At 38.4% G+C, this 23,433-nt stretch overlaps 1 protein-coding gene across 1 annotated transcript in view; it reads left to right on the top strand.

The window, feature by feature from the left end:
* The window catches only part of slc49a4 (solute carrier family 49 member 4), a 45,193-nt gene that overhangs the window by 2,094 nt on the left and 19,666 nt on the right, over nt 1-23,433 (top strand). Inside the window, exons 2-6 of the mRNA XM_058622189.1 lie at nt 1,733-1,826; nt 9,035-9,306; nt 10,173-10,302; nt 14,770-14,878; nt 21,260-21,327. Of these exons, the coding sequence (XP_058478172.1) occupies nt 1,733-1,826; nt 9,035-9,306; nt 10,173-10,302; nt 14,770-14,878; nt 21,260-21,327 (673 nt within the window). The remainder of the gene's footprint in view (nt 1-1,732; nt 1,827-9,034; nt 9,307-10,172; nt 10,303-14,769; nt 14,879-21,259; nt 21,328-23,433) is intronic.

The raw sequence follows: 23,433 nt of genomic DNA, 5'->3' as shown, positions 1-23,433 counted from the left end.
ACAACTAAAGCTGGTTCTGTGATCGAAATTGAACATATTAGAGAGTGTTGTTCTCCTCCTCTTACTCCCCAAAGGATCTCATGGGTTGCCCGGTAGTTTGAGGAGCTAATCCCATGTAAACAGAAAGACGGATCTACGAGGAGCAACACTTTAATACAACAGAATTGGCAGGCTGTAAATATGGTCTGACACATAGCTCCTTTAACTAATTCGTATTTGTTCTCATTTGTAACAGTCAAAGGAGGCAGACGGAAGCTGGACTGTTTATTTTTATTTATGTTTTTCTTAAAAAATTTTTTATAATTCATAGTATACAATATTAAAACATATTACATAAAATTAGTAACTGAAGATTAAATTTGTTTAAATGACATTTCAAAATATAGGTTCTCTGATTTGATGTGTTATTTATCTTGTTTAAGAATTAAAGGGGCCATTAAATAAGCGCATACAAAGGTTTTTTGGCCCCTTTAGGCCTTAGCTGCTCAACGTAATCCACTCAGTCAACGTCGTCTACCGCTTTATCTTCCACATGAATAAATGTGAATTTGCAGTTTGCTTTTTAGATATATTTTTGGTTTATTAAATTGAAAGGCCAAGGTGATGTATCCAAATAGTTTTTGTATTCAAACAATATCATCATATGCATTATATAATCATATATGACTAACAGACATGTAATAAGATTTTAAAGCTGGGACACACGACACCTGTGAAACCCTAAATGTAGTAGGCATGTTAAATAATTTGTTTTTATCATCATCATCATCATTTTTTATGTCTTGGTCTGCATTGTCATCTCAAAATTAAACATTTTGACCAAAGTTGTTTACCAAACTGTTCTGTAAACTGACACTGTGTAAGTGTAAATGTCAAGTCTGTTCGTACTGGTTGGGAGTAGTGATGTGTACGTTTTTGATGCAGCAGAATATTGAGACAAAAGACTAAGTCTTAATACACTGCACATTACCATTGTTATTTAAGGGTTTTTCCATCAGGAATATATGAAATATAATTCAACCGCAGCCAGGGTTGTTTGACAATGGTAATTGTAGTCTAAGCGTCAGCAAATGACAACTCGCATGGACAGAAAAGAACAGGGAAGTGGAGAGAGTTTCATGATGTGAATGAAACCGAGAATAGATTTCTTTGGTTGACAGAAAAGGGCACTTTTTCCATCCTATTGCTGTGAGAAGTGGTTTAAAACAAGGAACCTTGGAATTCCTTTGGCCTCATATGTACTCAAATGACAGTTTATTAGACACACTACACTGACACAGACTATCATCATGTTAGAGGATTGTTCAGCTCTATGGTCAGTGTAAGTATAGAGAGTAAAATTCAATTCAACAACACCACCAACTGCAGCCTCTAAAATGGTTTCAGCAGATTATAGGAACTATTTTATGGCTGTTGTTTCTAGAGATTTCGAGTTTATTTAATTCATCACGCAGGAAATATCAAATGTTGGTGATGATTTACCTTTTTTTCCTCTCGTAATAATCATTGTCAATTGAATATCATTGGGATTTGAACTGCTAGGCAGTCTATTGCTTACACATATGGACAAGAAGAAATTTACTAGCAGTAGTCATAGTTTGAAAGTAATAAAATACTTGATTGTAAAATAGCTTGTTGGTGGTAATGGGAGATGTATTCACTCTATCACTGAAATCTCCTGTCTGCCATTTTCTCTCTCTCCACTTCACTGACCATATCTTGTGTCTTGCAGGTCTGCGGTCGTCTCTCCTCCTCTCTACCTTCTTCATGTTGCTTGGATCAGTTATGCGGAGCATCCCACTGACAGATCTGCCTCTCAGACGTTGGTAAGGCTCTTCAGAAAAAATTCAGGAAGGTGTCTGTTCAGCTTCAGGTGTTCACTGTAATCCAACCAACAGTATTTTTAGTTTGAAATGAAATTAAATGTGACGTTGTTCAACATTATTTATTATGAATAAACTAGATTATTTTCTAGTTTTTCTGAGGCATGCGTGTTTAATGTTTTCTCTTTTTGATGCACTCCAAAGGCACTTTTCCACTACACAGTCCTGGCACAGCTTGGCACATTTTTTTTTTGCTTTTCCATTAGCAGTAATACCTTTTTGTAGTACCTGCTCAGATACCGTGTCGTCAGACTGCCGGCCACTGATTGGTCAGAGTGTCGTCAGTGGAAGAGTCATGAGCATAATGTTCGAGAAAAGAATCAAACCAAACCATACTGAAGTGTAGATCTGTTGAAAGTACTTAAAAATCCTGAAATCAGGCATTAATCTCTGGTGTATTTACTGAACAAATCTTTTTAATTAACCGAGTCATATGATTCAGTACACCGAAAACAACAGCTTTATAACTAGCCATTAGTTTGTGTGTGACACATGTAAAACAAAGTCACTGCAGTTTCATGCAACCGTGTTAAGATGACTCAGCCCACACTGAGGAGGTACTGTATTGTAACGGAAAACCAACCAAACCGCGTTGAGTCGGGCCGTGCCGAGCCAAGGTGAGCCGTGCCGGGACTGTGTAGTGGAAAAGAACCACATGTTTCCTCTGGGACTATAACGTGACTTTAGTGGGACAGGCTTACAAGCTATAGCTATGCTAACAAGATGTAGAAAAATAATCTGTATTGTGTCATAGACATTATGTTTCTTTCTCTTTTCTCTTCTTTATATTCATGTATACAAATAATATACGAATACCGACTGAATGCATAATATATATATACCAGAGATGTGCAAACAGAAAAACAAACACAGCAAAAATTAATATTAAAAAACATTAATAAATGGACCAACATACATTAGAATTTGAAATCATAAAGACCTCAAACTGATAACTTAATCATGATTCTTCTACTAATCATCCTCAAACAAACAAGATGCTATAATGGCTGTTATAACTATTTAATATGCCCCCAACCATATTTCTCATGGAATAATCTTTCACATGTCTAATATGTGATTCAAAAACATCTTAAATGATGAATGATACATCATTCCTCAGTGTGGAGTTCATTCCTACTGGTCACATTCATTTGTCTTGCATGGAGTTGCTTGCAGACACTGTTGGACTTAAATAGTCAGGGCACCAGCATGATAATCAATACACTCGGCAATGGTGACTATTATTGTGGCATTTCAATTTGATGTGTTCACCTTCATTGATTCAAGTCAAGGTCCTGTTTCTTTTGCTTCAAAGTAGAGACGTGTAAGTGAACACAGCAGAAAGTATTTGGCTGCAAGAGAGCAGGATTCTGAAAGGCAACTCTTGATCTTGATCTGTTACTTCCCTTTTGTGTCCATTCTTTGTAACAATTTCCTCCCTCCTTATCACACTGCACTTTGACCGACCACCACGAGAAAACACAAAAGACTCCCATTACTGTTGAGGTTTTATTCTCACTTTTACTCATAAGCTGGATGTTCCTCTTAAGGAAAGTGTCCTTTCAATTATAATATGCCCTTTAAAAATCTTTGAGTCATAATCTGTCTCATATGCTGTATATCATAAAATATCAATACGTGGAGAAAATTGTATTTCCACAGAATGAGCCATATCTGTCTCTCTCTCCATGGATTTCATGATTTTTAAAATAATTTTGGCTTTCAGAGAGCAAAGAGATCAATTTTATTTCTCAGCCTCTTTCACCCTGTGCCTCATGAGGCTGTGGCAGGAAAGTCATCACTGGACTGAATGGCTTTTATTCATGCAGAGCAGGTTTGAAGAAAATAAAAGGGTCTGGTGTTGGTATAATATAAAGAGGAAATATAAGTTCTGAAAGTTGAAAAGCAGGATTCAGAATTCACTATAAAATGCCTGAGCTGTAATGATTCTGAAAACCAAAGACATTGTACAAACATCCCCAATTTTGTATTGCGATAAAGGCCAATGTAACTGATACTTTTGCAGTGTGTGGAGTCCTTGTTACTTTATTAAAAGTATTTAAAAGTATGACTGCTTATCACATGATGGTTGTGGACAGACCTGGAGGTAAACATGTTTACCCTGTACTGTATGTCACCAGTCCTTCAAAGGCCCATCATACAAAGACAAACAACTATTCATACTCATCTACACCTACGGCATATTTAGAGTCTCCAGGCTGCGGGAGGAAGAAAACCCATATACACGCACACATCTAATTCCTCTTTAAATAAATAGCTCTCTTGTCTGTGTACAGTCTGATCGTTCACAGGAGAATTGAAATAGCTGCTACTCCTGCAAGACAACACTGAATAATGTTCATATTGATATAATACTAATGTTAGTGCTTCCGTGCTGAATGTAGATGAGACCAGTTAATATTGAAAGATATTCACAAAGGCTCAAAATAACTTGTCCGGAGTAGTTTCAAATATAGCATGTGACAGAAGTCTTAGCAAAATAGAGTTCAAAATCTTCAGTCTGGCGAGTGAAATTAAATATCAAGGTGAAATTGTGATATTTTCAGCCTTCAACCAGTGCTTCTACTTGTTTTTGTAAGTAATAAAAATTAATAAATTAATAAATAATTAAATCCTTAATGAATTGCTATCTATTAAAAGAAAAGAAAAGATAAGCTTAATCTAAAGATTGTGTGATTTCTTTGCCTCTGTACGAATGTAAACTCAATATATATGGTTTGAGAATTAGGCATTTGACATCCTTTTGAGGTCTGGGATTAAATCATCTTCCTTTTCTGTACCAAACTAACTAATTAATTAATAATTGACTGTTTTAATCAATAATGAAAACAATTGTTAGTTGCAGCTGTAGTTCCAGCCATTTTGTCAGACGTTTGTGTTTGCAGAGCTCAAACCAAAACGCATGCAGGAGTGTGTTGCTGGGGTCAAAGCCTCTTTGCTGTCTTCTCATTGGATGAGAGTGGCAGTCTTGCACACCCACAACCTTTAGCTCTTTTGATTCGGTCTTCAAAGTGTAAAACCAGATTGCATAGTAAAAGCCAAGATAACACGAATGTCACAGTAAATGTTATCTCTGACACAGTTCAGCCTAATTTGCATGTTAAATGTAACAGGTCACAGCTCTTGAATGTTTTAATGGATGACACAGTGGATTATCACAGCAACGTGTTGATAGAATCATGCAGCTCCTGGGTTCACCAGTAGATGTCCCTGTTTGCTTTGCAGTAGTGATAAAATGATATCACAGTGCTAAAGCTTTGTTCACTGGACTGTGGTGCTGCTGTTTGAAAATGAGGTCATTTTCTTCCACATCAAAACTACTGTGTTGGCTTAGGTGATGTCCCTACAGACTAAAAACAGACCAGACAAACCAGTCAAGTCCAAGTGGCTCCAGAATTTTGAATGTGTGCAGTTGAAGGGCATAGCAAGAACGATCAAATGCAGCGTTTCTTTCCTGCTCATCTGATCAAAAGAAAAGTGGTGACAATGTCCCATCCTCTTGGCGAAAGTATGGGGGAAGTACAAGGAACAACTTCTGCTTTGAGTTTTTAAGAGAATTAAAGTTTCAGAACTTCCTCTCATTACCAAGTTCAGGGATAGACAAGAACAAAATGGCCACTTGCTGTGGACCTTGCTCTGATTAAGTCTACTCTCAAATCAAAGATGTCAACTTTATGAATCTCTTGTTTTTAATGCATTCACACTTTTCTCTGTCATTTGTTATATATTTAAATGCAGACCAGTTTTGTGATTAGTAAGTGTCTCAGATCTCAGACTGTCTGATTGACCATCAGAGCAAACTGTGGATCCCACAGCAGTCTGTTGAATTATCATGATGATTGCTGTGGAGCCATTTTCTGAACAGAATTGGTCAGGGGGGTGTGCAATGGCCGAATTGGGTCTGATATTGTCATTGGAACAAGAGCAGTCAGATGATTTCACCACAGTACTGGCGTCTTTGTCTCTTTCGCAATCCGATTCCGTCTGACAGGGTTCATCAATACTGATTAACTTTATAATCTCTTTGAAAAAACCTGCCTCCATCCCCTCTTTCCCTCTCCTGCCACAGTGCAGCTCCCTCGTGTGACCAATCATCCTCATGTTAGTCACCATCTATCCTCATCACCTGTCACATTAAAGGCAGTTTTCTTAGTCACATTCATCCTGAGATCGTACAGACACCGAGAGTAATGAACTACAGTCCATTGAAGCACTGACCAAACTTCAAAAGTTTCAAAAGCTGAAAAGTACTCAAAGCTTTTATTGAATCAGTCAGATTTTGAGTTGTGTTAATTATTCAGAGTTGTACCCTTTTTTTTAACTGTATTTTTTGTTATTTTTACATTGCCAATCACACAAATCTCTAGTTCAGTCATCAAATTGTATTGCAACTAAATGTAATATTAATGCACTTGAGAACTTTGGGCCTGTTTTGTTTTAATTAGGTCATGCATGTTTTTGTAGAAACATTGTTTTCACATTGCAAACATTTAACAATTCAAATGCTACCCATTCTTACTATGAAGTCACACAAGGTCACACTATTTTGTGTTATACTGATTGAATGTGCTGCCTTGAAGTGGGTTTGAGGGTTTGGACCAGCCCCTTGTTTCTAATGGCAAGCTATAATACAGCAGGTGGACCAGTCTTCTGTCTTGACATTTCCTTGGCCCATATGAGACTGCAGGATGCTCTTCCAAACCCAGACATGTACAATGTCAGTGTGTTCCAGTTATTCATGGTGTTTTAGTTAGACATAAAAAATGGCACATCCTTCCCTCTGCTGCATGTAAACAAATTACCATTGATAATTTAGAGTACAACATATTTCACCTCACAAACCCAAATATCTTCAAACATCTCTTACCATTATTAAAAACATTGGCCCAGCCAAATGGAGTGCAGCCACAGTGACATGCCTAGTGTGTGGTTAGTGTAGTTAGAAGCAAACAAAATTAACCAAAAACTGGTAAATCAAGGAGATGCCAAGTAGTTACAGCAGTGATGATTCCCCTCAAAGCCCCAACAACTTGTTTTTTTTCTGTTTCCTTTGTTCAACACACCTGATTAGCTGGATCAGATGTGTTTGGCCAATCAAGACCTATTAATTATTCCAAACTGTGTGCAATGCTGGAAATGAGAAGCACTTGGCCAGAGGCAAGAACACTTGAATTAGTTATCGATGTTGAAACATGCTTTGCCAACCGTATTAACAGAAATCCACATATCTAAACACGTAGTTGGAAAAAAACAAACAAAAAAAACAACAATATATATATGTATATATATATATATATATATATATATACACACACCTAATGATTATCAACATGCTGAAGTTAAAGTGTTGCAGTGATAATGTGGAATGTTATTGCTTGTTGCTTGTCTCTTGTTTCACTTGTAATAAGATAGAGACAAAAACAACACAGTGGTACTGACACTGGGTTCAGTCCTCGTGTAGAAATGACAGAATTGTTGGATGAGGAGGAGTGAAAGACATACCTGCACCTTGGCAGATAATCAGAAACGGTTAGTAAACACTCTCATCACGTAGACATGCTCATCTCGAGAAGTACTGCAGGTAAATAAGCTGTGAAGACTGAGCTGTTCAAAGAAAGAAGGTGAGCAACAAAGTAAATGCCACTGAATATCTTACATCCGTTGCTGGTGTGTAGGCTGGGAGGATGTTAGCAGGAAGGAGATTTTCTCAAGTCAGCCTGTCACTGACCACAGCACTTTCTGCCGCAACACATTTATCTGTGAGGCAGTGGACAGCAAAATTTAGACAGAGTTAGAGGGCAGAGAAGTGTAAGCACTCAAGAGTGAACAAACGTAGCGTGTGTATCCCTGCTTTACATCTGAAGATAGGGCCTGGTATTGGACTGCAACACTTTTGTGGTTACAAACTGGCTGTGTAAGTATTTATATTATATTTTTGGAGTATCAGGACCAAAACTCCGGTATTCTTCCAGCACTGCCATTGCAGTCTGTATGGGGGTAGGTTTCATCCACACATTGATGAATTTTCTAAAACTTATTTCATATTAATACATATTGGTTTTGGTTTTACCATGACAAGGATAGATGCCAAAAGCAGTGGGCAGCTATATGTATTTTTCAGGATCTCAGCAAGCCCCGAAACAGCCTTTATGAGTCATGTCATTTAAAATGATATTGAATAATTAATTTTAATAATTTGAAACCATTATAACCATCTTTTTGGGAAACAATGAGGGATTGCCAAGCTAAGCAGTCATTATCAGCAGAGACTACTAGCAAGTATTTTGGATACCAAAAGCTCAAAATCAGCTCAAGATACCTCCTTGTTCTCTCTCCTCTTATCACTTTCTCTCATTCCTCCCTCCTTGGTTCTTCTTTTCTCCATGCTGAGCAGTCTCAAACTGCTCTGAATGAATGGGGCTTTACTGAACTCACAGACAATCGATCAGCCATGCACTGTCTCTGGCAGCTGGCTGTCTCAGTTAGACGGGTGCTTGAGGGGGCCGGCAGTGGTGAAGGTTCTGGTGCCATCAGGGGACATCTCAGAATATATCTGTCTTGTACAACTTGGTTTGAAGTTGCACAAGTGAGACTATAACTTGGACCTCTGAGGTGCAAGTTATTACTTCCATCCCCAGAGATAATTACATCTTATTTTGACTTCTTTCCCTGGCATTTTCCCATCAGATTTTTATAGCAAATGGTTCATTACTTTAGGTGTTTATTTCTGCCTCCATAAATACAGTGATGTAAGTCTCACAGCTGCAGCTGTTTAATTATCCTTCCTGTTTATCAGTGGTTAATCCAATACTGTGTTTTATAAATAGGCCACACACACAAAAGAAGGGTTTACAGTTTTGAAGCACATCATGAAAATAACAACAACTTTGAAATACAGTTTTCCCACGTAGATAAAAGTCTTTGACAATCACAATAATGAGCAAAAATAGCACATATAAAAACTCCATTCTTCAATTATGTATTTAAGAATAAGAACCCAATGGTCATCACAAGGTCAAATGTCTTTATCTATGTCTACGACCACACCTCCTCCTCACAACATTGCTTATAATTTTACATGATATTTTTTGAAGATTTCATACTCTTTCTTATGATGTTTCCTCTTACAGGTTGATACACGGAGGTCAGTTACTGAACGGTTTAGCCGGTCCAACCATAATGAGCGCCGGCCCCTACCTCTCCACGACCTGGTTCGCTCCTGACCAGAGAGCCACTGCAACAGCTGTGGCCTCTCTCTTCTGCTACCTGGGAGGCTCTGCTTCATTTATCGTGGGACCAATGGTAGTGCCAGCACCCAATGACAGCCTGGCAGCACCCACAAATTCAGTGACAGTTTCCGACAACTTCATCAGAGACAGGATCCAGCTGGTTATGTATGCAGGTATGAACAGCAAGTGTCAGCCCTGTCATGGGACACACATATGATCAGGAGGGATCCAAGAGTTACACCTAAAAAGATCTTTACAACCCCCCCACTGAAAACATAGCTGGGAATTTAATATATTATATTATAATACTTTAATACTAGCAAAAAAAATGTATTGGGGAAACAAGCATGCTATAGACTGAGGCAATGGCTTTTGATTAACCTCAGTTAAGATTGTTATTCATTTTCCAAAGGACAAAGCCGACATCCTTTGTGAACCATGTTCTAGAGTTTATCAAAAAATAAATTATTTAGATGAAGGGCTGCATCTAACAATTATTTTCTTAATCAATACATCTTTCGATTATTTTTTGGATTAACTGAGTATTTGTAGAAAAAATGTTGATTGGTGTTTCCCAAACCTGGAAATGACAATGTTCTCAAATGTTTTGCCAAAATATTCACATTTAACGAGTTGAAAAATCATAGAACTTGGCAATTATTAAAGAAACACTCAAACTGATTAATCATATAATTGGTGCAGCCCTAATATGAAGCACCTTACAAGTTTCTATGATAGCAGTAGCACATGGTTAACTACTTATATGATAGCAATAAATCAGTCAGTGTAAATGCAAATGCTACTTCCAGAGTTATAGGCACCTGCTGTTGTGATTGATCCATACAGTATATCAGTTGTTCAATTATTTTCTATCATGCCCCCCCAGAGGTGTACCTTTGTGCTTATCCAAGAGATGTTTTTTAAAGGACTTTTAGATGTCACAGGAACATTTTTTTTGAAAATGTCAAATTCGTCTGACTGTCTTATCTATGATGATAAAGCGTATGTCCCTTTTATCTGTGTCGTTGTGCTCTGGCAGAGTTGGGTGCAATTGCAGTGCTTTTCGCAGCAGTCCTAGTCTATTTTCCATCACGCCCACCGATGCCTCCTAGTGTGGCGGCTGCAAGCCAAAGACTCAGTTACAGGAGCAGCATCTGCAGACTCCTGAGGTAAAACCAGACCCACACACTGACACACATACAATATATACACACATAGTCTTGTGAAGGTACCTCACCATCTGACAAGTTTTGTCGAGACCATTCTTTAAATTTATTATTCAGTATACCGACTTGTTACGCCCTTGATTCAACTTAAATGTAGATGTGTTGAAAATGTAAAACTACAGTACTGCATGTGAAATTATTTCAGGTGCTATCATGTTTTATAACATTAGACTCAAACAGAGTAGTTCCAAGCAGCTTCACTTCTCTCCAACCACTGTCTGCAAATCCATTTGATGTGGTTTGTCAACTTCTATTTTTCTGATACAGTGTGTGCCTCCTTTCTTAGAAAGTTCAATTGACAGAATCCAGTCATATGGACCTTTAGTGAATGGTTCGGACACTATCTGCTTTGGATGTTATCAAAGAAACCCCAGAACTCCCTGTGGATAAATTATTAAGCTATAATCTACCAGTCACTGCTGAAAGCTTCAGCCTCCCGATCAGGGTCACTTATCATCATATTCTTAAATAACCACTGAGGCATGAGGTTAAAGAAAGACAAGGTCTTGAATATAAGTATTAGTGGGGTATGTTATTGTTTTATCATATATGCCTAGGTTTCTCTCTATGAAATGCATAAGTGGAAAGCAAGGTGGAAATCCAGAGAAAATGATTGAGTCACATTACATTATGACCTTACAATATTCTACCTCCCACTTCTTATGCTCTCTGCCAGGAAATATTTAGCCTCTGGGCCACGAGGAAACAGCATGGCTTGTAACTTGCTTTTGCTTTGGCTTGTGGAGGAATGAAGTCTGTGGCAGTGGCCAGGGATTAAAGGGCTGAAGAAAGGAGAAGAAAGCTGGGCAATGGTGCGCAGGGAGTTGGCTGATCTTTGTTGGCTTACTCTTGGTCACCTGTAGTAAGAAACAGCTTCACCAATGCACCAGGCCTTACTTAGTCCTCTGACAAACATATACTGTCTCAAATACATGACAGAGACCATGCAGACATCAACTTAATAAATATGTTTGGGCATACACATATATATACACACACTTGGAAACTTAATTAGGCCATCCAGCTGAGAGGGGGTATGTTCCACTTCTGATAGGCAGCCTTCCAGTGACCTGTTTGGGGAGCATGTTTTGGTCTAGCAGCACCAAACCTAAAGTTCTACTGCAAAAACTGGACATAAAGTAGAGTCTTTGTGGACTCTATACTCCAGGAAATGTGAATAATACATTCACTGGCAATTTTTTAGGTATTATGTGTATCTAATTAAGTGTCCACTAAGTTTTTCTTCCTTATGATTTGATGTGTTCTGTGTTTAGAGATGGTCTTCTGCATACCTTGGTTGTAAAGAGTGACTGCTATCTTTCCTTTATCTTGAACGAGTCCAGCAATTCTCCTATGACCTCTGACACCAACAAAGCAGTTTGCCACCCAGAGAACTGCTGCTTATTTTCTCATTTTCTTTTTTCTAGATATAGTTGTGTGTGAGAATCCCAGTATATCAGCAGTTTCTAAAATACTCCTGTCTGGCAGCAACAACCATGTCATATTGAAAGTCACTTATATAATCTTTCTTCCTCAATCTTCATTCAGATGCTCGGTTTGGTCAGCTTGATCATGTCTACGTCCTTACATGTATTGAGTTGTTGCCATGTGTTTGTTATGTGTTCTGATTAGATATTTGCATCAACAAGTAGTTGAACAGGAGTACCTAAAGTAGTGGTCAGTGAGTGTGACTAAAATCTAAGTTAGTTAGAACCAAATGAAGTCATTTCATAATAGCATCAATTAAGGAACTGCATTTGAAGTGGATTTGATGATGGGATTATCAGTCAAGAAATGGAGTTGGAGTCAGATGGTGTATTTCTGGTGAAGTTTGTATCTGTTGACACAGCTATAAATTTGTAACCTCCCCAATGACAGTGGGTGCCAGCAACTAGTCAGTTAGTCCACCTGATACCAAACTATTGATGTATCTGTTTATCCATTTAGCCTGTCAGGGTATGAGCACTGGTTAATGATCTTCAGCTTGATGAGCTCTTCCAGCTGTTCACATCTGCTTCCACAGCAGCAGCCTAATTAGAAGCCTGAATGTCTCCACACATGGCGCAAAGTTATCATTGTATTCTCATCACAGTCTGTGGGAATGCTAAACAGCCTGAAGCCTTAGTATTGATGTCAAACTCACTTTAGCTTTGAAAGTTGTCATTTTGATGCATTGAACCCTGGTCAGGTCTGCCAAGGACAAATGGCACTTAGCTGATGACACCACTAGCTTTGAGACTTATTTGGAAATATGTCATCACCAGCAGAAATGGAAGGGAAAAGGATTTCCTCTCTCTATCATGGTAACCTAGCATCTCTGTGTGCATACATTTGGTTGTCTTAATAAGCTCACATATGGAGAAAAGGGTGCATGGATATTGATTTCCTGATGTTGTGGTAAGGTTAATGAAAAAGGGTATTGGAAGAAAAGCAAAGAGGGTGCTCCATCACAGGGCTTTTATGACTGTTCCTCCATGCTCAATCAAAGGTGCTAAGGAAAAGCAGCAGAAAGAGAGGCTGTGTTTGTTTTTTCCATGGAGTCAAAGCATTCTTCAAGTGGAAGTGATATATTGTCTGAAGTGTCAGGAAAGGGGAAGCGGGTGCATGTGTTTGCAGTGGCAATGCGTTTGCTTCACAGCTTATGTATCTTGGGACAAGTTTGCACCATAGTTTGCAATTCAAAGACTGACTGGAAGTGTGTGTGTCTGAACTTTGTCTGAGTGTCGGGCGTTTGAAGCCACAGCAGGGATGTGAGAGGCCAAAACATTTTCTCCAGATGTCCCCATATGATACTCCTCAGGAAGCAGTCTGCATTATAAGGAACACAGTCAGTGCAGAATAAATGCTGTTAAACAGTGTCCATAAACAAAAATAGCAGAGTAGGAAAACACAACAATCTATGAATCTGCTGCCTGCCCTGGCAGACCTGCCTCATTTGTCTGACGCCCAGTGATTCTAATCACATTGTTAGGGTTGAGGAGGTGACTCCAATTTAAATCAGTATGCCACCTTACTGGGCGAAGGTGATTAGTGTGGGTGTTCCAAGTGACTGTGATTGGGTTGCATGTTATTGTAAGATGGCCATATATATGTGTGTATACAGGGTATGCATACATAGCAAGGCAGAGGTGACTTCTGTCCTCCCCCGTTACACTGTGAGATATTAGCAGACAGCTTGAAACAAACCTTGCAGCACTGTAGCCTAAAGCTATTTATCACAGCATTGAGATGGTGCTTGATTTCAGTTTATAACTTGACAAAAATGCTAAATATTCTCAGCATCTAGCTTCTCAAATGTGAGCACTTGCTGCTTAAAATGTGTAATAAGGTTGTGAATGGACTATGTTTGGGTTTTTAACTATCACTTATGGGTTTAGGTTTTATAGACGAAATGTCTAATCAGTAAATCTCAAAAAACTGATTGATAATAACAGTGTGGCCAAACAAGACTAGATCTTTTAATAAATGGCATTTTCTTCTGCCCTGAAACTGGACCTGAACTGAACATGTGTCATCGAATTTTTGTCTGACAAATACTATGTTAGCCTTCATTTATGGTTAGTTATGACAAATGACAAAATGTAATGAGGAAGCAAATATTAGCACCATGAACACACATGCATAAATACACACAGGTTGCCCACCTTAAGAGTTATCACCAGCGCATTTATTAAATGTCTACACCATATTTTCAATAAAGCAATTAAAAAAACAACCATGTCAGTCGAAGTGACTGAACCCGATCCAAGCCAGACAATAATCTCTGGATTTTTGTCCTAACCTGGCCTGACCCTTTGGGTGCTAATGCTACTTACAACAGGCAAGCAGTATTTTGTCTATGGACTATATTGTTCACTTGTAGGTGCATGTTGCACTCCGTGATACCTCTTTGCTTCTTTCTGGCAGATCTACCCACGATGTCCAGATAGCTGCTTATATTTCTGCCACAGAGCTCTTGCATTAGGACAGATCTTGTGCTGTGACAGGTGCAATAGGATGAGCCAGAGGTGTGTGGGTGTCTGTAGTGAAGACTAGTAAAAAGACCTGGAGCTGATGGCAGGCCTCCAAACACCACTGAACACAGGAAAAGGGAGTTATTCCATCATTTTGCTCTTTTGTTTCAGGCAAGTGCAGTTAGGATGTAAACTGAACTTGATTTTAACAGTGATTTTACTGAACACATTTAAGTATCATAGTTGATGAGGATAATAGCCCCTTTTCTTTTCACAGAATATTATACAATCCAGCACATGCCAGAAGATGTGCAAATGCTAACCATTCAAAGACACAACTGGTCAAAGAAGACATTCATATTTAAATAGTTGGCAAAATCACTATGCAATCAATTTAGACACAAGCCATTTTTGTGAGTGCAACGATGAATATCTAATGTGTTTTTTGTCCCTCTAGTAACTTTCGGTTCCTGATGATAGCGCTGGCTTATGCAGTTCCCACAGGAGTGATTGCTGGCTGGGCAGGAGTCCTTGACATGGTCCTCACTCCGGCCAAAGTCAGTCAGGTACGTAGCCGACACACATAGCAGAGTAACACATCACTTTTAGTCTTCTTAATATATTAGGTCCATGGATTAAAAGAACATTCTTAATTTATATAAAAAGGGCTGTGCAATAGGCATAGGCCACCACTAACTTTGCTGTTTTAGCAAAGTTTTAATGACCATCCAAATTTATTTTTCTGTCTCATTATTAAGATACAACCAGAAAATACATTTAGTTTTCATTAAACTAAAAAAGGATGTGAATGAAAATGAGTTTTACAGACCTTCTTCTCAGCAGCCATTTTCATCACAAAATTGAAGGAGAAATACAGGTTCCATTCCATTTTAGGTCTAAGAGAGCCAGGGTCCAGCTATTGTTGTAAGGGAAGGCCACAAAATATTTGAAGAGTTACCTTGTAGAATCAGCTGTTGTTCTGTTCAGCTTTTTCCACATTTCCTGTATTTTCTGGACTTTTGCACAATGCTTTAAATGGGTCTTTAGAGATTGTCAGATATTTACCTAAGCTACAATAATGAAAAAAAATCTATCTATCTATCCAATCATGTATTTTAAATAATAAAAACTACTGTATTTAATTTGAAACTATGCACTTTGCATTGTTTGTGAAGAACGTGCAAAACAATGTATGGTGTAAATAGTAAACTACATAATGCCATCAAACAAAACAATACCCCAAAGGTGAACTCGCGTCATGATTTGGGTTTGCTTTGCTGCTTCTGTGTCCTGATAATGAGCCTGAACATTGAAGTTAATGCAATCAGATAAAAATATCCACCTTTTGAGGTGTCAGAGCCAAGACCTTTACCTATTGTTGATACTGAAGAATGACCTTGGGAAGCATTCACACCAGACATCTTAAGATTATGATCTAAAACTGTTCTGTTGGAGTAGTCGATATTCCTCGTGAACCTTGTGCAGGTCTGATCTGCAGTCAGTTGATGCACTTGTTTGAGGTTATTGCTGCCAAAGGAACATGCTCTAATGGGTGTCTTCATGGTAGACAAGAAATAATGTCTTTTACCAATAAATACCAAAAGCCAGGTGAGTCCTAAGCTTTTGCATAGTAATCCTGGCACTGGAGCTCATTTGTGTCCATTTATTTCAGTGCACATATTGCTTGTATAGGAAATCATTTAAGACACTAATCCAGCAAAAAGCGACATCCATGTGTGGACAGGGTCAGTGTATAGAATGCACAACACAAAGCTTATTATAGTATTTTAAGTACAGTTTACAGTTCCCATGTGTTTAGCTTTCCCAGTATAGTTTACCATTTCCATTTTGAAAACCTTCAGTGTGCCTTTAATTTACAGAGCCTTTCAGCAATGTAGACCACTCAGGTGGGATAAATAGGTGTGTAAGGTTTCACTTCGGTCCCATGGTGACATGTTGAAACCATTCAGAAAATGTCAAGCCTTCAAAAAGTGAGTTAAGCTAAAGCTCCTTAAAGTCAAAGCACAGAGGGTATCATAGCTTTTTGAAGAGTATCTGAAATGCAGTGGAATAATGAACTCCAAAGTCCCTGTACTACCGCAAGAAGTTTAGAAGTTTAGGCCTCCTGACAGCTGAGCCTTTCTGTATTGCTATATTAACTCATTCTTATCCTCCTGTGAATACACTTTAATACTTAAATCTTCAAAACGTATGCCCTTCACAGTAATAACTGAAGATTCATTTCAAGGAGCCTTCAAATAAAAGAGGAAAAAAGCAGGGGAAATATGGGGGTGTGCATGTGTTCAAAGAGATCATTCATCGTACTCTTCTGCCTGTCTTTTGTGAAGGGCTCAATCATTTGCACGCCCTCAGCTGCATACCTGCTCTCCATCTTCAGTCTAAGAAAGACACAAGTGGAGGGGACTTTTTGCTGGGCTGGTTGTACAGTGCTGGTCAAAGAAATTTCTTTTTGGTGTTGTTCGTATCCTTCAGATCTTAACACGGCAGTGTGTTGAAAGACAAATAAAGCTATTTTCAAGGTTATCATCAAACAAGTGATGCTTGATAAAAGATCACAAACAAGAGAGCAGAGGATGAGACACTTTGAGTCTCACACCTTTGTCTTTATTTTCCTGAAAAGAGGAAGCAGAGCAAATTTTTCTTAGATAATTTTTTCTCTGCCACATTTCTTTTATTTATTCTTGTTAAAGAGATAACAATTTTTCACAAGTGACAGCCTTTCGCAGTGAGTTGAGCTTTGTTGCAGGATATTTGAGGAAACTTGGCACAAACCTTTTTGGTTAAAAAAAAGTAATCTTCACTGAATCTTCCAAACAAAGTAAGATGGAGGCAATAATTATGCAAAACAATTCAGAAAATTGTCTCAGCTCCTCAGGCATAGAGGTGTTAAAGTTGTTGTTAAAGTCATGTAAGGGAAAATCATAGGTTAAACAGATCACTTACATGACTGCTTGGAGGCTTCAACAGAAATGCTGCCCATTAGGGCAAAAAATAATGTCAATATTTTTTGGGATTTGGTGTCAATATCCTTTAACATTTTAAAAGTAATTTGTTGCTTACAGATTATATCAATGGTCCATTGATATAATCTGTAAGCAACCATTATATCAATATCAAAAAACCCATTAGTGGTCATGTGACATTGAAACCTGCTCACTGCTATAGCACACATGTGTGAAGTTTCAATGCATGTTTCATTGTTTTTTGAAAGTAGTTTAATACTTCATAATGTCAATTTGCATATCTTTAAAACAACAATTGATATTATCTCAGACGATATATCTTGCCCACCTCTACTGCCCATTCATTTTTAAGGTTTTAGGTTTTGTTCATTCTTTTTATTTGCACAGGCGTGGAAGCACAGGAACCAGCCGATCAAATAATGTGTATGCAAAATCTGATTATGTTTAAAAACTGAAGAGAGAGATTTATTTTGTTGGTGCCGAATCATCCTGTTCTCTTGGTGGCAGACATTATTTGTACATATATTAAGACATGAGCTGGGGAAACCAAAGCTGGTAGATGCGTCCGGTGAACCTAACTTATGGCTATTAAAGACAATGCTCTGATAGTTTTTTTTAAAGAATGTTGTGTTTTCTAAATAGGAAAACAAGCACCAGGCACCTACAGCTCCAAAAACCTTATAGAGAGAGATGCTGCACAAAATATGACATGTTAGGATTTTTGTTTTTCTCATTCTGTGCCCAAGTTCCCAGGCTTTTGTATTAAAAATGGAAATGTTGCTTTGGCCTGTTAATTTCCTCTTTTGTCATATTTCTTTTATCCCTGAAAAAAAGAAAAAAAGAGTACAACTGTTTCTCATGTAATTCAAAATATGCAGTAAGAGCCTCGGGTCAAAGCACAAAAATTGCAAGCATGAGTGCAGTTTCATCCTTTCCATTAATTTGCTAATGAATACCTACAGTTTGTAAATTTTGTTGTTGATTGGTGGTTATGTAAAGATGTACCTTTGTAGCCCCCTTCCCTCCTGATAATTGCAATATTGCAGAAGTCAATTCAATTCAGTTTGTTTTGCCTGCATGGGTTTGTTATGATACAAAGCAGATCTCCACTTTAGCACTTGCTGTGCTGTTCAGACACAGCTCTAAATGGGCAGGATCCAAGCATGCAAATTTCTTGCATAAGTACATCAATAACATTTCATGTACTGCCTTTGTTTGTGCTCAGACATCCCACTGGGATCCAATGTAATACATCCCACCCACATATCAATTTCCAGCCATATTTGTTTATTTACACAGTCTGTCTTAACTGAAGGTTGCTATATTCTTTTGGACAACTACATTTTGGGAGTTAAGTGTCCCAAGAAAAAACAAATAAGAACTAAAAAGACAAAAACTGATCCAATGCCAATCCAATATTCAGGTCACAGAATATTTGTTGCATATATTGCACATGGAAAAGGTGAGGATCCCAGCTGAAGCTGGAAGTACCTTGGCAGGAGTTGTACCAAAATGCTTTCTGGGGTGTTGCTTAAACACCACTGATGGACAGATGGAGGAAAGACTGGAGTAAAGGATACAGATTCAGGCATCTTTGGGGGACACTTGTTCACCTCATGTTGACCTGAACCATCCAAGAACTGATCTTGCATATATCACAGACCCTGGGGTCTCCTCTCCCCCTAAAACAGAGACTTGCATCTTCCCTGCACAAGAAAGCTCATGGAGTGCAAGGCTGAATGATTTCAGGAAAAATATCACTATTTTTCTGCTGTATATCACAATTGTGATTTGATTTGAGTTCAATATTCACATTATAATCGATGTAAAATATATAGATAAATAGAACATTACCGCATGATACCTTCATAACCACTCTACTCTTTATCTTATTGTAAGGATTACAACTTATCGATCTTAATTGTTTCTAACAAGTATTTACTTTTTTTTTCAAATTGATTTAAAAAACAATGAATTGTTTGATTTGATTTGGAGCACACCTGCATATGTGGCAGCAATGCAGTTTATGTTTCAATGACTGGATCTGTGAGATCTGCATGGGGAAATGTGTTCGACCTGCAGACAAGGATTGAGCTCAGAGCTTAGCATTAGCATTACCTTAAGGAGGAGCACTCCGGAAGCAGGTGCTGTACTATGACCATCAGTCATGTGTAATTGTTCCCATAATGGAGATGAGCCAATTAGAATACACAGTGCTAGAAGGATCTAATGTGTCCCTCTTTTTTCTGTATTTCATTGCGGTTTGTATCACCGAACAAAACCACTTTTGGAGTTCCACAGTGTTGTATACATATTGTTTTCTGTCTTCAAACAGAGCACTTCTTGCTATTAAAAGATGATTTGGGGATTTTCTGGGATATACTTGTGATTTGGAGTAGAAATACCATGTCAGACATAAGCTCAGGATGAGCTATTTGATTAATGGCTTAAAATCAACAAACTGAGAGAGAATATTGAGTCAAACAAACACATACATGTCTCAAAAGCCTTAAAACCTGCCTTACCCTATCCTAGCAACAGTTATCTCCAGCATATTGACACTATCGCAATAAAGAAGACATGATTACACTTCAAATTCTGGTCTTTTTGAAGGTTTCAATGCAACTAAGAATACTGCAGTTAATTAACTCTCCACTTGCACATGAAACATAGTCATTTGCATTGCATAATTTAAAAGGCTTAGCAAGCAATTTGTGTTCAGCTTTCTGAATTGGTGCACAAACTGATGTGACGTTAAGTGCCTTACAAATAATATGCAGCAGTTCTGCTCCGTGTCATTTTTGGGGGATGGTGTGAGGATGTAGTTCACCTCACCTCAGGCCATGCACGCCTTTCCTATTAGTATTTAACGTACTAAAGACAGCAGGCCCATACGGAACACTCTTGAGTGTAATGTAGATAAAATATAATGGCATTTTGGCATTCATCACTTACTTAGCCAGAATACATTTTACATTTAATAACTTTGATAGTCCACTTTTCTTCATTATAGACTCTCCTGACAGGTCATTGCAGAGTGTGATTAAACAAAAAGCATCAGATCCTACTTGAGATTCTGCTCTCTTGCTGTCTCATCTCCCATCTGGTTGAATTTGGTTGAATGTGAGTTATTGCCTGAGGGAGATTGATGGGAACCAAACACCTTCATTGGCACTCTGAGACATTCTTGCCTAGGTGCCACACACTGATTGACTCAGTGTGTGTGTGTGTGTGTGTGTGTGTGTTTGTGAGACACTTCACCTCATATTTATTCTGTGGCAGTTTCTTGGCTATATCATTTTTTTCCCCGACTATAAGGCCAAGTGTATATGTTTGCCTTTAGCAGCATAAATACGACAAGACAATAGTCACACATACTGACAACACACACACACACACACACACGCACACACACACACACACACACACACACACACACACACACACACACACACACACACACACAGGTTTCCTATTCTTCTTAGGTCACTGCATTGACTTCCATTCATTTGAACAAAGTGTTAGCCCTAACCTGTCCTTGACCATAAACAGTTACTGCTTCACCCTAACCTTAACCCAACCACAATTCAAATCTTAGCCCTAAATGTAACAGGTTCCTTAGAAATGTGGTTCTGTCTCAGGCTTTGGTCCCAATAAGGACTACTGGTCCTGAGATGGTCAGTGTTTGTTGGAAACGGCCCTAAAGAGGTAACAAATACAAGTACACACACAGCGAGAGGGTGAGAAAGCTCTTTTATACCTATGTGGCTTGGCAATTTACTTGATACAATGACTGACAGCCCTCAGCACACTTCAGACACATAGTGTCTCTGTCCTCATAGACAAGGACTGCATGTTGAACACTGAATAACCTTCCCTTTGCTGCTCTATACTCCACTCGTCTATCTCCCTTACTCTTGACTCTCCTGACCCCCATTGCATTATCTTTTTTTTTTAACATAGGTGGATGCAGGTTGGATTGGTTTCTGGTCGACTGTCGGTGGTTGTGTGTTTGGAGTGGCAATGGCCAGGTAAGTCGCTCAGTGCTTTTTTTTATGATGTATGTGTCTCACTTTGTTGATTCTGTGGTGAACATAAGTCGTACAGTAATATTTGGTTGCATGTTTATGCTGATAAGACCTGTGAGTAGCTAGTACTGCTGGCAAGCAAACTCCATGGTAACCTAGCCCATACACAGCCTTCTCATGCATGGTATTGTCTAATGTCTGACACACACACATTTTTTTCTTGGTGAAAACAAAGGGGCAATTCAGTTTCATTATTAGGCTAACACCACCCAGCTCAGTAAGAACTTGATGGACTCGGTGAGGCATCAAATTAGAAAATAAAAATGTACTGTAACCTCACATTTACATTTGAGGAAGTTGGATGTTCAGAGTAACAGCCATCTAAGCAAGTTGCCTCAGCTGCTAGAATAATGGAATTTTCAGATGGACTCACTCACAGTTTTAACATTCTCTCAGAGTCGAGCACAAACTTGATGCAAATCATGTTAATTTAAAAACAAAACAAAACACTATAATACTCACTGGTTATTCTTAACTCAACTCAAATTGTATTTATAGAGCACATTTAAAAACAACTGAGGTTGACCAAAGTGTTGTACAGAATGGAGTCAATAAAAATCAGTGGAATAGAAAACATAAGAACATAAAATCAACATAAAAGTTAAAATGATACAGTGCATTATAAAAGCCCATAAACACAAACAAACAGTTTGTTTAACCTGAATTAAACGCCAAGAAGGAAAAAGTAGGTTTTTAAAGAAGATTTAAAGATCTTAAGAGTCTGGGCACATCTGATGTGCCAGAGCAGGGCATTCCAAAGTCGAGGAGCTGCCACTGCAAAGGCTCGGTCAACTCTGGTCTTTAGTTAAGCTTTGGGGACTTCCAGTAGCAGCTGGTTAGCTGACCTAAGCACTCTGACTGGAATGTGCATGTGAAGCAGTTCAGGCAGATACTGCGGTGCCAGCCCATTGAATTCTGATTATTTTCCTAAATATCTACAATGAAGGTGTGTACAAGGTCAGCATTGCAAGAGTAACCTTGACAAGCCACATCTTATCTTACGACTTTGTCCTTTAAGGAAACACACAACTTTTTTGTAGAAGGAGCTGTGAAAATGTATTTTATTACTAAATGACACTGAAAATGTACTTTGGGGGTAACCTTATATTTTGTAGGAACTATGAAAAATGATTTGCTGAAACCTTTTCATAAAGGGTTCATTAGACAGAAAAGTTGTGAAATCCTGGTCCAGATGAACTGGAAATGTTCAAAACTTAACGCATTGGTCAGAGTGAAACAAGTGGGGAGAGCCTGTGATTTAATGTGACATGCACAAGTACAGCACATCCATATCTGTAATACAATAATTAAGTTTAACATACTGTCAAAACCACCTGTGCCATAAATGAATGGACTTGGTGATATGTCACATAAAAGATGGAACATCCTTCAAATTTTAAAGTGTTGAACTATTCAATTTAAGTTTTATGCAGTAGCCTTTCCTTGGCGCCTGATACCTGGATAACATAATTATAGAATAGTATCCTTTAAATCTTCCTCACAGTGGAATATCTTTGGTCACTTGGTACTTGTAATTGTGTCCACCCCCCATACACTGGGGAAGCTGCCCTGTTTATAACCTTATTAAAAACAAATAAATCTCTTTTAAAGAAGTGTGGAGGGTCGAGTTGAGTTAAAGGAGGAACTTGCTCCCTTCATTGTCTGTAGTTCTTTTAATATGTGATCTGAAACGCTATGATAGCACTGGCAAAATAGATGATAATGAATTTGCCATTTCACCTCCCTTGATGAAAATGAAACTGCAGTGCAAAGACAAAGTGTGGAGTCTGCAAAAGTCATTCCTGTTCTGACCAATATACAGTAGGATCTAGAGGTCGGAGACCACTCTCCCCATTCTCTAGAATAAGAAAAATGGTCACACAGTTTTTGGACCTCTGAATGTTTATTGCAGGCTGATGCTCACTCAGCACTTTCAGGAAGGCCCACTGTTTTCTTTAAGTTGTAATCAGGGAAATGAGCCCATAACTCCTACTGTTAATCAATGAAGCTGTTTGCAGCACAAGATGAGTGTATGTAAACAGAGTTGTT

The sequence above is a fragment of the Solea solea genome, chromosome 2 (assembly GCF_958295425.1).
Source record: "Solea solea chromosome 2, fSolSol10.1, whole genome shotgun sequence".
NCBI lineage: Eukaryota > Metazoa > Chordata > Actinopteri > Pleuronectiformes > Soleidae > Solea > Solea solea.
This window is presented reverse-complemented; position numbering and strand designations above follow the sequence as displayed.